The sequence below is a fragment of the Arachis hypogaea genome, chromosome 17 (genome assembly GCF_003086295.3).
Source record: "Arachis hypogaea cultivar Tifrunner chromosome 17, arahy.Tifrunner.gnm2.J5K5, whole genome shotgun sequence".
In the NCBI taxonomy this organism is placed as follows: Eukaryota; Viridiplantae; Streptophyta; class Magnoliopsida; order Fabales; family Fabaceae; genus Arachis; species Arachis hypogaea.
In genome coordinates, this window is record NC_092052.1 from 113,633,752 (window position 1) to 113,648,840 (window position 15,089).

Sequence of the window (15,089 nt, forward strand, 5' to 3'; positions counted from 1 at the left end):
CACACTGTTGAATGATCTTTTTTACTTTCAATGACTTTTCTTTTTTGCCATAGTTGATATATTATACTCTTAATTTTTTAGTAGATGACTGGAATAATACATTGCATAACCTTCTCAAGAAGGAGATTCTTGCTCTGCTGGGTCCAATTTGAAAACAAAAAGCAGCATGGAAGTATCAGTTTCTACACAAACATCGAAACCTCAATTCAAATAAAGAACTGAGAGGTCATATTGATATATTCAAACAATTTTCTGCACAAATTCTTGAAAAGCATTCTCTCCTTTGTGCGTAGAGAGGTAATCTACAAGCAATTCCACGGTTGTAGCATCTGCTGCAAAACCTTTGTCTTTCATAATCTGAAAATATTTTATTGACTTCAGAACAGTATTTCGTCGTAGTAATCCTTGGATGAAGACATTATATGTGCAGGAATTGGGCAGGCAGCCATCCTCTTCCATATTCATCAGCAACTCTTCAGCATCAATCAGAAGTCCTTCACTACATAGACCTTGGATCATTATTGTATAAGTATATACATCAGGTTTCAAGCCTTTTGCTGGCAGACAAGAGAAGAGTTCTAGTGCATCATTAAGTTTTCCGGCATGGCACATCCCACGAAGCACCACATTGTAAGTTTCAATATTAAGATCCAAATTATTCTTCTCCATTTCTCTAAATAATGATATTGCATCAAAAGACAAATGACATTTGAATAGGCCATCCAATATAATGGCACAGCTGCATAGATCAGGATATTGACCAAATTTGTGCATTGTAAAAAACAATTCTTTAGCAGCTAACGGTTTACCCACTTTGCAAAATCCTTGGATAAGAGTATTCCAAGTCACAACATTCAGATTTAAACCTTTATTGATCATTTCATCCAAGAGATAAATAGCCTTATTAATCCTTTTGATCTTGCACCACCCATGGATTAATGAAGTATAAGTGTAGACGTTTGGTACGCATCCCTTGTGAACCATCAAATCAAATACTTTCATGGCCTCCTCCATTTGATTTTCGGAACAATAAGCAGCAATCATTGAGTGATAGGTGACAACATTAGGCTCCTTTCCCATTCGAACCATTTGACCAAGTATGGCTCTAGCACTCGAAATCTTTCCCTGTTTACAAAGAGAATCCATTAAGATATTAAAAGTATGTGTATCGGGCATAATTCCCTTTTGTTTCCTCTCGCTGAGTAAAGACGCAGCCTCTTGCCATCTGCTGAAAGTACACAGTCCTTGAATCAAGCGATTGTAAGTGATAGTACAGGGTTGTATACCTTTCATTGTCATATCTGAGAATAGACTCAAAGCATTGGATACCAGCCCATCCTTGCAAAGACTATCCAGAATTGCGTTATAACACCCAACATCAACACTTGCTTTGCAGTTTCTTGTTTCCGTCTTCCTTAAAATGGCAATGGCAGCAGGGGTGTTGCCCATCTTGCACAATCTATTTATAATTGCTCCAAAAGTGTGGGCGTCGGGTTGATATCCCATGTAATCCATGTGGTCAACAAACCAAATAGCATAATCCACATTTCCTTCAATACAAAGACCATTAACAATTGTGTTAAATGTGACCACATTGGGCTCCAAGCCGATTTTGAACATCATCCCCACCACAGAGAAGGCAAAGGGAGTGTGATTCAAACGGCACAGGCAATTGACAACAATACTGAGTGTATAGATATTAGGTTTGAGTCCTAAGGAGAACAAGTGTTTGATTAACGAAATGGCAGCTGTGTAATGCTTCATCTTAACAATAGAGCTAAACAAAAAGTTAAAGTCATTCACGCATGGCAAGGGGTTCATGGAAAGCATTTTGTCAAACAGATGGAGAGCAGAATCAAGGTTCTGGAGATTCCTAATAGAATTTACGAGATGGGTCCTCTCCTTGATGGCATCAATATCAGTGGCATCAAGAAAGGGTTTGGGATGAGAAAGAGTACCAAGTTGAGATTGAGATTGCTGCCAAAAGAAGCGCAGAGAAGCTCTTGTTGATGAACGCAACATCATTGATGAGTGAAGAACGCAGTGGGCAGTGAGCACACCATACTTGTGAAATACAGCTGCAAACTTGGAACAAAAAAGAAACAACAAAGCTGATAGATCAAACTTTTGTCCACACTCTCCACACCATACTTGTATTCACTAGTGTGAGTTGACCAAGATTAAACTGATTGTTGGGACACATTTTTTCCTTCCCCACAATAACTGTTCAAAGTGCCCATCACTTCTTTTTAGCGTGTATCATTAATCATTATCATGCTTGGATTTATTTATTTAGGAATAGAGTGACAAATAAATATTAGAGAATTTATATTTTAAATAGATTAATTTTTTTAAAAAATAATTATAGAAATTAATTTAAAAATAGTGTATTTATATTTATTACTTTAAAAAATTTTATTGATATTTTTTAAATTAATTTATCTAAAATATAAATTTTAAAAATTTATTTATTATTTTATTCTTTATTTATTTCATGACTTTTTTTTTTGGTTATATAAAGGGAAAAATGAGTTTAGCTGTTCCCCTACAGTATTAAGATTATTTATAAAATATTTAAATTTTTATTTTAATAAACCTATAATAAATATATTTAAAATTAAACTTTATATATTTTTATAAAAAAAATTTAATTGACAACTATAACACGTGTCTATTAAATCCGAAAAAAAAAAGAATGATCAAAATACATTTCTATACATAGTTTTTCATTCCGGCAATAGTTTGGATAGATGCATTAATTTTTATTTTTCAAAAATACATCCTTATCTTTTTCTTTTTTTGTTTTTTGGGACACAGATCCTCTGAAAAATACATCCTTATCCTATATATATTATTTTTCTTTTTGGATATTATACAATTATTATTTTGACTCAGAACCTTGGTTTTTTTTTAGTGATTTTTTTTTTACTCGGTTGTAATTGGTAGAATTTGAACTTAAAACCTTTGAGGTGGGGGAGAGAAAGAAATGCCATGTGAATTATGGCTCATTGGCGTTCAGAACTCTGGTCTAGACTCTAGAAATGTGTCAATTTGCCATATTGTTCCTTCTCCTTGGATCCAATAGGCTTTTTTAATTCTTTTTGTACATCTAACTGGGTTTTATTTTTTATAATAATTAAAAAAGGCCTTTTCTCAATGACCCAAAACTAAAACAAAAAAAAAAAGGAGAAAAGTGGAACACTGGAAAGTGGAAACTGCAAAGTGGAAACAAATGCAATGCGTGCAAAGCGCAAACAAATTACAATGGCCAGCAATGAAGCAGCAGAAGTAAAAGAAGAAGAAGAAGAAGAAGAAAGAGAGGATGCAACAATGGCGAAGTTGGGTTCCTATGGTGGCGAAGTGAGGTTGGTGGTTGATGGAGAGGAATCAGCTGCAGAAGAGATCATGCTTTTATGGGGAATCCAACAACCAACCCTTTCCAAACCCAACTCCTTTGTTTCTCAGTCTTCATTGAAACTCTCCATCGACTCTTGTGGACACTCTCTCTCCATTCTTCAGTCTCCTTCTTCATTGGTACCCCTAATCATCTCTCTCTCGGTGTTCTTCCCTGTAATTTATTTTGTTTGGTGAAAAATCTTTGATTTTTATGTGGTTATGAGTTTTAACTTGATGACCCTTTTGTATTTTTGGCTCAAATTTGATGACCCTTTTGGTATGATGCTCTGTTAGGGATAATTGGCGGTTAAAGTTTGAAGCTTGTGATGATGATAATTTATTGTGGATTGTGATGTTCATTCATTGATAATTTAGTTGTAAGCTATGCTTCTGTCTTCATGCATAATCCACGTTTCTATGCTATGATTATGATGTGATTTACAGATAGTTTGATTTAGTAGCCAATCAATATTGAGATGTTATTATGTTACTGTGTACCAGGTTGGAATATCAGTTTTTAGATTGATCAGGAAAAAAGATTAAATAGCATGAGTTTAATTTGTGGATTGCTTCATATTTCATGGTTTGGGATTCAGTGTGTATAAACTTGGAGCCTCCTTAAACAGCTTTTATCTTTTCAAGCTACTGATTAAAATTTATTTAGTTAGTGAAATTGATGTACCATGAATTGTTTATTGTTGAATTAAGCTCACAGTTATACCTATTTAAACTTTTGATTTTAAGGGCACGCCTGGAGTAACTGGATCAGTGATGTGGGACAGTGGAATTGTATTGGGGAAGTTTCTAGAGCATTCTGTTGATTCTGGGATGCTTGTTCTTCAGGGCAAGAAGATTGTTGAATTGGGATCTGGTTGTGGGTTGGTCGGGTAATTACGTTCTTACTATCAATTTGTTGGTGCCGAATTGCTATAGTTTGTCATTTATTTTCTTTTAAATTAGCTTGTAACCTGTTTGACGAAGATTTATGAACTACAAAAGTAGAACTATGATCTCTTGTGTTGACTCTTGTCTAGAAACCAGTGAAGTATCGATTTTTCGGATTGTTCTTACTCAGTTTATAATAATGAACTGTTCTTATTTTGTATTCCTTAGTTGCATTGCAGCTCTTTTGGGTGGTGAAGTCATTCTTACTGATCTGCCCGATAGGCTGAGGCTACTTAGAAAGAACATTGAAGCCAACATGAAACAATTTTGTCTACGCGGATCTGTGACAGCAACCGAACTCATATGGGGAGATGATGCTGACCCAGAACTCGTTAAGCCCATGCCTGATTATGGTAATAAAGATTCAACTATTGGCACTAGAAAACTTGTAGGGATATAGCAGTCATTTTATGTTGCCGCATGATCTCCATCATTTCTCCTTCTTATAGTATCCCTTATTGTTCAACATCTGTGTTCTGTGTCTCATGCATTACTTAAAAGTTTTTGTTGGTAAAAATACTGTCATCGATCACTACTCAGTACTCACATATTTATTTGCAAATATAACTGTTTTGTGGTATTATTATCATGTAATAATTTCTTTACAACTTATGCCTCCATGGTCTTATGAATATAGATGTTACCAAATTCATAATATATAATTTTGCCTAACGCTAGGGGTTTATGGCTTTTGACATGATTAAGAAAGATCCATTTTGGTATATTAGAGCACTGGAGAATATAAAGATAAAGAGTGCCATAAGATGTTTCAAGATTTTGAGTTAATATACCAATCGATTATCAACTCAATACTTATTTGATGTCTTCTTTTCAGTGCTTGGATCTGATGTTGTTTACAGTGAGGGGGCCGTTGAGGATCTGCTAGAGACGCTAGGACAGCTCTGCGGGCCTAATACAACTATCTTCTTGGCTGGCGAACTTCGAAATGGTGAAGGATTTGTTCCTTTAACTTCATTTTTGGATCCTAATCCTCACAAGTATTATGAGTTCTCAGATCTTTTTTTCTTTTCTGGTTTCAGATGCCATTCTTGAGTACTTCCTAGAAGCTGCAATGAACAAATTCAGAATTGGTCGCATCGATCAAAATCTGTGGCATCCTGATTATCGCAGCAACCGAGTTGTTCTTTATGTTCTTGTGAAGAAATGAAAGTTTCAGAATTAATGAAACTATGTTACTTTATAGTTTATACTCTACTGGTGTCTGGTGTGTGACCCTCCTATGCTAGAATTCATTGTAAAGATATTCTCCTTCCATATATATTTTTTTGATATCATGCTCATTTTGAGAAGCTTAACAATTTTGTTTTGACAGATAAAAGTGGACTGTGATCTGTGAACCATTTCCAGTGAATTCATTCACAACCACTGTTAAGAAGACACAATATTTTAATGCTTGATGGAACAACTAAAACTCCAATTCATTCACCTTAGAGACGAATTTGTATGCAAAAAAATGTTGGGGATGAAAATTTTTTCGGTCTATACCTTACAGACCAAAATCGTACTTAACCCAAATATTTAGAATAAATGACCATTTGTACCCATGAGAGATGAAAACGCTGACATTTGTACCCATGAAAGCTCGAAACTAATCTTGTATCCATGATAGATGCTGTCCGTCTGACAAAAGTGCCCTGACTTGGATCTGAGTTTGGTTCGTGGGTTTCCGAACCTACGTGGCACTCCCATCCCATCCTCCCGGCGCCCCAAAAGCCATATCTGAGCCAATCATTCACCATCATCATCTTCATCTTCTTCACCATCATCCCCATCCATCACTGTCTCTTCCCAGCCACCATAACCTCCATCACCATCACCTCAGCACCGCCATAGCCACCTCCCTTCACCACAACCTCCGGCCAACCATTCACCATCATCATCTTCATCTTCTTCACCATCATCCCCATCCATTACTGTCTCTTCCCAGCCACCATAACCTCCATCACCATCACCTCAGCACCGCCACAGCCACCTCCCTTCACCACAACCGCCGGCGACAACCCACACCGCCGCGCCTCTTTCTCTTCTTCTCACTTCCGCTGAGCCCAGAAACCACAGCGTCAGCTCCTCCTCTCCACCAAAGCCCAGAGCGGGAGCAGCCACCTTCTCCATTCCTAGGTCTCCTCTCGTCTGCCACCAAACAGCCGCGACACCCAACCTTCTCCGCAGCGTCCTTACGGCGTTCCAACCCGTCACCATTCCCCTGTCCGAACCCTAGCTCCACCAACCATCACCGTCGGCCTCTACGAGCCACCGCAACCCTCTTCCCTTTTCTCCCCTTTGCGTGTTCTCTGTCTTCCTCAGCCACACCAACGAACCAGCCACCTTTTCCTCCCTCTCTCTCACTGGCCGAACCGCCGTGCCGTCGACGAGCCACAGCGACACCGACGATGAGCCCCTTTCTCCCTTTCTTCTTCCTTCTCTGTCATCCCGTCTCACCATCGCGAACCAGCCTAGCACCGTCGCGATTCCAGCTCCGTTTTCCGTTCTTCCATGGAACGACCAGAACAGGGTGCAGCCCCTGTGTCTTTCATCCCCTCCGTTTTTTCCTGTTTCATGGCTGCGTTCACTCTCCGCTGCTGCAATTGAAGCAGGGCCACTACCAGGCCGCCGCTTCTGCCCCGGCCAATTCAGCCATCATCTTCCCTTTTGATTCATGCTGCTGTTTGAAAATTTTGTTGTTTTGATTCATGCTACTGTTTAAAAATTTTGGCTTGTCTGATGCTGCTGGGAGCTTTTGGGGAGGGGGTGGGAGTGCCACGTAGGTTCGGAAACCCACGAACCAAGCTCAGATCCAAGTCAGGGCACTTTTGTCACACGAACAACATCTATCATGGGTACAAGATTAGTTTTGAGCTTTCATGGGTACAAATGTCAGCGTTTTCATCTCTCATGGATACAAATGATCATTTATTCCAAATATTTAATATAGAACAAAGGCTACTTAAATTCTAACATGTAAATTGTAATACAAAGTAAAGTCCAGTGTTGATCAAAGAACTCCTAAAGCTAGATACATATTTACTTTCTAATTATCTATCAATAAGAATTCAAAATTAAAAGTTAGTCACAAAAATGACTAATTTATAGTTCAAATAATTTCATTATTGTTAAGTGTTTAACATTTCGTGACATAATTGGACATACTACCAAAACAGACTCCTAAAACATTTGACACTGTAGCAAATTCTTAGGAAGAAACGAAAAAAAAAAACTGAGATAGAGAACATCCAATGTTCTGAAAATCGAATCGGATCGGTCGGTCCAATCGGATTAACTGAAAACTGGTCACCTAACCAGTCCGATCCACCTACAAAATTGTTCTGCAAAAAATCGGTAGAAAACCGATCGAACTGATAATTAACCGGCGAACCGAGTAAACCGACCCGGTTTTTGAAAGTACCGGTTCTCTCCCCCAGGTTATGAAAACGGTGTCGTTTGGATTTAAAAAAAAAAAAAACGCTGAAGAGCCCCAATGATACAGATTTTTAGTAAATAAAATATTTTTTATTTATTTAAAAAAATCCTCGAAACTGATATTTTTATTTAATTAAAATAGCAATTTTCTAATTTAAAATGGTACTTAAAATTACCATTTGAACATCTCTTATTCTCTTATTCAACTACTTACAGATCATTGAAATGTGGCATTCTAATTTCATTTTTGAGATTAATTATAAATCAAATATATCACACTAATCGTTGTCCTCTCTTAGTAGAAATTAGTTGTTCAAGCCCCTCCACTTTATCTACTTGTTTGTTTGTTTGCTTGAATCATTGATGGTTTTAGAAATGCATATATTTTGTTGAGGAATGCTAGGTAATCAAAGATTAATTATAATATAAAAATGTCACGTAAAAATTTTTATTTTTTTGATAAATAAGTTAAATTAAAAAATTTTAACAATTTTTATTATACAACTCATATTTTACATATAGACTATTAAAAATAAAAAATAAAAATAAAATACGAACAAAAATTAAAAAATAAATTTTTAAAAATAATTATTAATTCGTCATATTAAAATCAATAAATAAGCATACATATGAATATTAAATAAAAAATATTAAAATAATTAAAATCATAACCTACTAGTGTATATATGAGATAATTTAAAGAATACGATAAGATGCATAGTCTAAAATTTGGTAATATTAATTATAAAAATTTATTAATTATAGACATCATATGTATGAAATTATGAATATTATGAGTACAAAATTATGGATATTATTAATATAAAATTATGGATGTTATGTGTATGAATTTATGGATGTTATAAGTAAATTTATCAATTGAATAAATTAATTTAAGAATTTGACATTTTTTCAAATTCAATTATGATAAAATTTAAAAATATTTGTGTTAATTTGAAGTTACTTGTGCAATAACTAAAAAATGATATGTGTATGGATGTAATATCTAATAAATATGAATTAATTTTTAGATGTTAGTTGTATGTAATTATAGATGTTATATATATGAACTTATGAATGTTATATGTATAAACTTAGTTAGTACAGTATAATTATAAATGCACATAAAAACAAAAAAAAATTAAATCAGTTTATTACCATACCTCATCAAAGCTAGTGTGGTTTTTCATATCAAAAATTAGTTGAATGACAACAATCTCATTGGGTGAGTTCGTCTAGCCTATCCTAACTGTGCTTATAATTGAAATAGAATTGTGATTTTTGGCCTAAGGGAGTAAACGACCTTTATGATCCAGATTAACAATAATGAAAAACTTATTATACCAAGCTTTCACATTTGCCAACGCTTGTAATGATAATAAATGAATTAAAGAAAATAAAAATCAATTACAATTAAAATCATTTAATGAATATCATTATTACTGTTTTTCTATGATGCACTGACACGGACACGGGATACGATACGACACGGAACACGGGGACACACGAATTTTAAAATCTTTTAAGACACGAGACACGATATATATATATAATATAAAGTATTTTTTAGATAAATTACAATGAATTTTTGATATTTTATTGGTATTAAAATATAAAAAAATTAACTATTTTTAATGTCTTCTTTTAACTATATAAAAGTATTTAAAATATTTTTTGTTTAATAAATAATAATATATATTATTTCTAAACTCATTTCAAGAATACATCTTAAGAATAAGGCTAGACACGCTGAAACATGATGGTATTTAGGTGTGTCTAAGTGTGTTTGAAAAAGAATTTTTTATTTTTTATTAAGACACGGTTGGACGCGGCAAACACACATATCGGACGAGTGTCATGTTCGAAATGTGTCCGATATGCGGACACGGCAATTCAATAAAGTGTCCGTACTTCATAGTTGTTTTTAATTGTTATTAGTCTTTATTGTATTTTTAAATATAACACTCAAATTATAAGAGAAAATATTAAATAGTGATTACAAGAATGCCTAATAATTAAGAATATGATATTATAATTAATATCATTAATAAGTGGAACCGATAAAAATATGATAAGTGGATTGATAGGAGAATGAGATAAAAAATCAAAATATTATTAAATTATATAAAAGAAATAAATTATGAAAAATTTTGGCTAATTATAGCTAAAATTTTTTTGTTACCAAATTTTTTTCATTTTATTTGTCTTGTAATGGAACTTTATATTATATATATGATTTAATTAATTAAGCAATGAAATCCATGTTATTGACCATGTATTTATATTCCTCGTAATTTATTGATATTATAGATCAGGCTTAATTTAGTGAACATGATATATGTATTTGGTAAACCCCTCTCTCTCTTTTTCTTTCTCTTCTTCTCTCTCGTTTAATTATAAGATTGATGCCGAGGTTGATGACGATGCTAACATTAGGTGGAGAATGATTCTGAGAAGAGAAATTTGCTAAAAAAATTTAATATGGGTTTAGAATGTGATATTTTTAAATATATTTTTTTTATTTTTTCCTCAAAATGTAAAGGACTGGCTAAAAAAAATAAAATTAAAAGGTCTGATTTTAATTTTAATTTTTTAATTTTCTAAAACTAAAAATTAGAGAGTCTGATTTCAATTTAAAATTGTTAAATTTTTTAAAATAAAAAATTAGAGAATCTGATGGTAATATTTTAAACTTTTTAATTATATAAGAGTAAAATGAAAAAATTCAATTTCAACTTTAAAAATATTTTTATTTTTAAAATAAAAAATTAGAAGGTCTAATTTCAGTACTATTATACAAATATTTAGCAATTGAAATTTATAAGACACTTTTAACAATTGCAATTATCTAATATAGTTTGAAATCTAAATTCTAAACCTACTCTTCTTATGAATATCAATTTTATGTCAATTTTATGTGCATTAAATTCTTACTCTGTCAAAGAAGAAGTTTTGTAGAATCAAAATATGCAAAAGAGAAGAAACAAATTTTACTTAATAAAATAAAGTTAAAAACACTTCACAAAATTTTGAAGTGTGTACAAGTATAGGAAAACTCCATAAAAATTCAGAGTAAAAATTATAAGTTATAAAAGAGAAAGAACTTGATAAAGCAAAAACTAGAAAAGAAATAACTTTGATAGAAGATAAAAAATTAAAAAGTATAGAATTATAAGGGCAAAAAACTAGAATAAACCAAGGGAAGTTGCAAATTACCTAAATAAGCCAAAGTGAAATTCGTTTCTGCAATGAGCCAAACCCTATATTTATATAATTCAAACCAGTGTGGTTCGAACTCTATTCATAAGTAATTCGAACCAGAGTGGTTCGAATTATGAAGAGGGAAATCCATTCAAGTAAATCGAACCAGGGTGGTTCGAATTACTTGGGAGGAAAACATAGCACATAATTCGAACCACCCTGGTTCGAATTATATAGGGAGAAGCTGCATCAAGTAATTCGAACCAGGCTGGTTCGAATTACACTAAAAGAATTCGAACCAGTCCGGTTCGAATTAGTGGTAGACAGTGCAGTATATATATGGTTCTAAACGTGAGTTGCTCTCATAGAGGGTGTAATATGGCTAGTGAGGAGAGTTTCGGGGTTTTGGTTCACCATAGAGGATCCATTAAGAGAAAAACTCGCTCCGGTGTGAAGTTCACAGATAAGGATCCTCTCTGTATCGTCGTGAAACCAACGACGAGCTATGATGATCTTGTTAGATCTGTGCTGATGAAACTCGGTCTGGAAGGTGCGAAGCGAGTGAAGAAGTTTTTCTATCGCATTCCAATCACTGTCTTGCAGGATACGGTGAAGTATGATTGCTTCACGATTGGTAGTGATGAGGACCTGCAAGTCATCTTTCTATGTCGGAGGCAGTTTCCCGAGGTTAGGACACCAGAGTTGTTGGCAAAGTTGGTTGATGTGGTATCCAGCTCAGGGGGTTCGAACCGGAATGCCACCACTGAAGCAGCGGCAGCCGGTTCGAGTTCCAGGCCGGCCGTTGCTTCTTCGTCCGTCCCTGTGTACGAGCCAGCGGTCGAACCAGTCGCCTCCCCGTCTTTTGCTGTTGATCTGAATGATGGAGTAGGCGACGTGGTAGGATCAGTTGATATTCTGCCGAACGCTTTACAGGGAGTTCCACCGGTTGGCGTCGGTGACGGAGTGTTGGGTGATGTAGAGGAGGACGACGTCGAGCCGGATATGATTGAGGATGACAGCGGCGACGAGGTTGGAGCGACTGAGCCTGCATTGGTAGTCGGTGGTTCTAGTTCTGGCACACAGCAGTATCCACCACATTTTTCCTCTTTGGACCTAGATGCCATAAGGCAAGAGGGTGTTTCAAGGCACTCTGTTGGATTCGGAGCTAGAGATGCTGAAGGGACTGCTGGTTTGATAGAGTTCCAGGTTGGTCAGCAATTTCAGGATAAAGACGAGGCCCTATTAAGTGTGAAGATTTACAGCATCCGGCAAGGGGTACAGTACAAGGTTGTGGAGTCTGATCATCGCCGTTATGTGGGCAAGTGTTCTGAGTTTGGGAATGGGTGCACATGGTTGATTCGACTAAGTCTGCGGAAGCGCAAGGGCATTTGGGAGGTCAAGCGGTACAATGGACCTCACACTTGTCTTGCGACCTCCATCTCGAGTGACCACAGGAGCTTGGATTATCATGTGATTTCCGCGTTCGTTATGCCAATGGTTAGGGCTGATGCATCCGTCAGCATCAAGGTGCTCCTAAATGCCACGGCAGCACACTTCGGGTTTAGGCCGACTTACAAGAGGGTCTGGATGGCGAAGCAGAAGGCAATTGCCCTCGTATACGGTGACTGGGATGAGTCATACAACGAGCTCCCCAGGTGGGTTTTGGGAGTCCAGTTGACGATGCCCGGTACTGTTGCAATCCTACGGACGAGCCCCGTTCGAGTTAGTGGACAAGTAGACGAGTCTCAAGCTTTTTTCCACAGACTTTTCTGGACGTTTCCACCGCTCATCCAGGCATTTCGCCATTGCAAGCCTTTAGTTAGCATTGATGGGACCCATCTGTATGGGAAGTATGGGGGTACTTTGCTCATCGCGATTGCACAGGACGGGAACTCCAACATTCTACCCGTTGCATTCGCACTAGTAGAAGGTGAGAATGCAGAGTCTTGGTCATTCTTTCTCTCCCACCTTAGACAGCACGTGACACCGCAGCCCGGTCTTCTGGTTATATCGGACAGGCATAACGGCATAAAGGCTGCGCTTGAGGCTCCGGACGGAGGTTGGTTACCTCTATATGCATACCGTGCATTCTGCATTCGACACGTAGCGGCTAATTTTGCCCTTACCTTCAAGGGCAAGGATGCACGTAGGCTTCTAGTGAATGCCGCATATGCCAAGACCGAGGTTGAGTTTGATTACTGGTTTGATATTCTTCGGTCTGAAGACCCGGCGATGTGTGAGTGGGCGAACCGGATTGATTATTCCTTATGGACTCAGCATCGTGACGAGGGACGGAGATTCGGTCACATGACGACGAATATCTCGGAGTGTGTGAACTCAATCCTAAAGGGTGTCAGAAACCTCCCTGTTTGCTCTTTGGTGAAGGCAACATATGGAAGGCTTGCGGAACTCTTTGTTCGCAAGGGTAGAGAGGCTGAGGCCCAGATGGGAACCGGACAGCAATTCAGTCAGTACTTGGTGAAGTGTATAGAGGCCAACTTGAAGAATTCGAGGTGCTTCACGGTGACTTTGTATGACCGGGATAACTCTGAGTTCACCGTAGCCGAGACCACTCCGACGGGCTCTTTCTCATTAGGTACCTACAGAGTATCGCTTGCGTCCCGGACCTGTGACTGCGGGTACTTCCAGGCACTTCATTTCCCGTGCCAGCACGCACTTGCATGCTGCGCCTACTCACGGGTTACCTGGTCCTCTTATGTTCACAGCGTGTATCAGATTAGTTCAGTGTTCCGTGTGTACCAGATGGGATTCACACCGCCGATACCGGAGGGATTCTGGCCACCTTACGACGGGCCAACCGTGATCCCGGACCCTGCCAAGAGGCGTGCGAGAGAGGGTCGTCCGAGATCCACTAGGATACGGACGAACATGGACGAGGCAGATCCGAATCGGCCAAACGGAAGCCATCTGAGTAGGTCCCCATGTCCTCCAGTCTAACTACAAACGGAAGCCATCTGATGTGAACCTGGTTGCCCGACTTGTCCGCAAAAAGCTGCGTGCCCAACAACATCATGATGTACGCACGGGCATAACGACGCACAGTATCCTCATCAGCTCCCTCCGGGCACTCACCAAACGTCTCCTGAAACCAGCTGCAGTTGACCGCGTACTTCTGAACCTGGCTAGGAGGAGGTACCACTCCAAGCAACTCCTCGAACCAAACCCAGGCTGGACGGCCACCCTCGATGTATATATGGAACTCTGATAGGCAGCCGCTGACGTAACGCCCGTCCACTGGCAAACCCAGCTGGTATGCCACGTCCTGCAGTGTGATAGTGCACTCTCCGAACGGCATATGAAACGTGTGAGTCTCCGGACGCCATCGCTTTACAAACGCACTGACAAGGGCCTCGTCCAACCGGAACCATCTATCGTTCAGCCTTGCAAGATGGTAAAGACCAGCCATCTGCAGGTACGGAACGTATCTGTCATCCAGGACCATGCCCTGCTGCCGCCGCATGCTCCTGATGCATCGCTGAGGCTGCGGAAGAAATGAACCGCATTCTTAGAACTAGCTTAATTACCGGTGACAAACATAATCAACACGATAATTGATAAACCAAAAAATCTTACTATGTATAGCCGCTAAAAAATACCAAGAACGAGAACCATTTGCATAAGAAACTTAAATTAGAAACCACCATAGGCTACTGACATGAAAGATCTAACATTATAAAACCACAACTAAACCGCTTACATAAACCACAACTAGAAACCACTAACGTAAACCGTTAACGTAAACCGCTTACATAAACCACATACATAAACCAGTAACATAAACCACTAAGATAAACCACTAAGATAAACCACCAACATAAACCACTAACAAAAACCACTAACGTAAACCGTTAACGTAAACCGCTTACATAAACCACATACATAAACCACATACATAAACCACTAAGATAAACCACTAACATAAACCACCAACATAAACCGCTAACAAAAACCACAAACGTAAACCGTTAACGTAAACCGCTTACATAAACCACATACATAAACCACTAAGATAAACCACTAACATAAACCACTAACATAAACCACTAAGATAAACCACCAACATAAATCACTAACAAAAACCACTAACA

The 15,089-nt window shown here is 37.5% G+C and overlaps 2 protein-coding genes across 2 annotated transcripts; one reads left to right on the plus strand and one right to left on the minus strand.

Annotated features, from left to right (window-relative positions):
* Positions 1 to 101: 101 nt before the first annotated feature.
* On the minus strand, positions 102 to 2,258 carry LOC112766593 (uncharacterized). Its single transcript, XM_025812493.2, has 2 exons — positions 1,959 to 2,258; positions 102 to 1,550 (listed from the first exon to the last, which is right to left on the minus strand). Exons 1-2 carry the CDS (start codon positions 2,023 to 2,025, stop codon positions 241 to 243), a joined length of 1,377 nt encoding a protein of 458 aa, XP_025668278.1. The 5' UTR covers positions 2,026 to 2,258; the 3' UTR covers positions 102 to 240.
* Positions 2,259 to 3,158: 900 nt separating this feature from the next.
* Positions 3,159 to 5,642, plus strand: LOC112765889 (uncharacterized). The gene is made up of 5 exons (XM_025811752.3): positions 3,159 to 3,534; positions 4,141 to 4,283; positions 4,510 to 4,694; positions 5,177 to 5,290; positions 5,382 to 5,642. Exons 1-5 carry the CDS (start codon positions 3,238 to 3,240, stop codon positions 5,507 to 5,509), a joined length of 867 nt encoding a protein of 288 aa, XP_025667537.1. The 5' UTR covers positions 3,159 to 3,237; the 3' UTR covers positions 5,510 to 5,642.
* The last annotated feature ends 9,447 nt before the right edge of the window (positions 5,643 to 15,089 follow it).

Bases quoted from the DNA above. Each gene is read 5' to 3' on its own strand.
- LOC112766593 (XM_025812493.2), bottom strand. From the start codon at position 2,025: ATGATGTTGCGTTCATCAACAAGAGCTTCTCTGCGCTTCTTTTGGCAG. The intron at 1,551-1,958 runs GTACTCTTTCTC...TTTGTATTGAAG, and splicing joins GCAATCTCAATCTCAACTTG to GAAATGTGGATTATGCTATT.
- LOC112765889 (XM_025811752.3), top strand. From the start codon at position 3,238: ATGCGTGCAAAGCGCAAACAAATTACAATGGCCAGCAATGAAGCAGCA. The intron at 3,535-4,140 runs GTACCCCTAATC...TTTGATTTTAAG, and splicing joins TTCAGTCTCCTTCTTCATTG to GGCACGCCTGGAGTAACTGG. The intron at 4,284-4,509 runs GTAATTACGTTC...TGTATTCCTTAG, and splicing joins TCTGGTTGTGGGTTGGTCGG to TTGCATTGCAGCTCTTTTGG.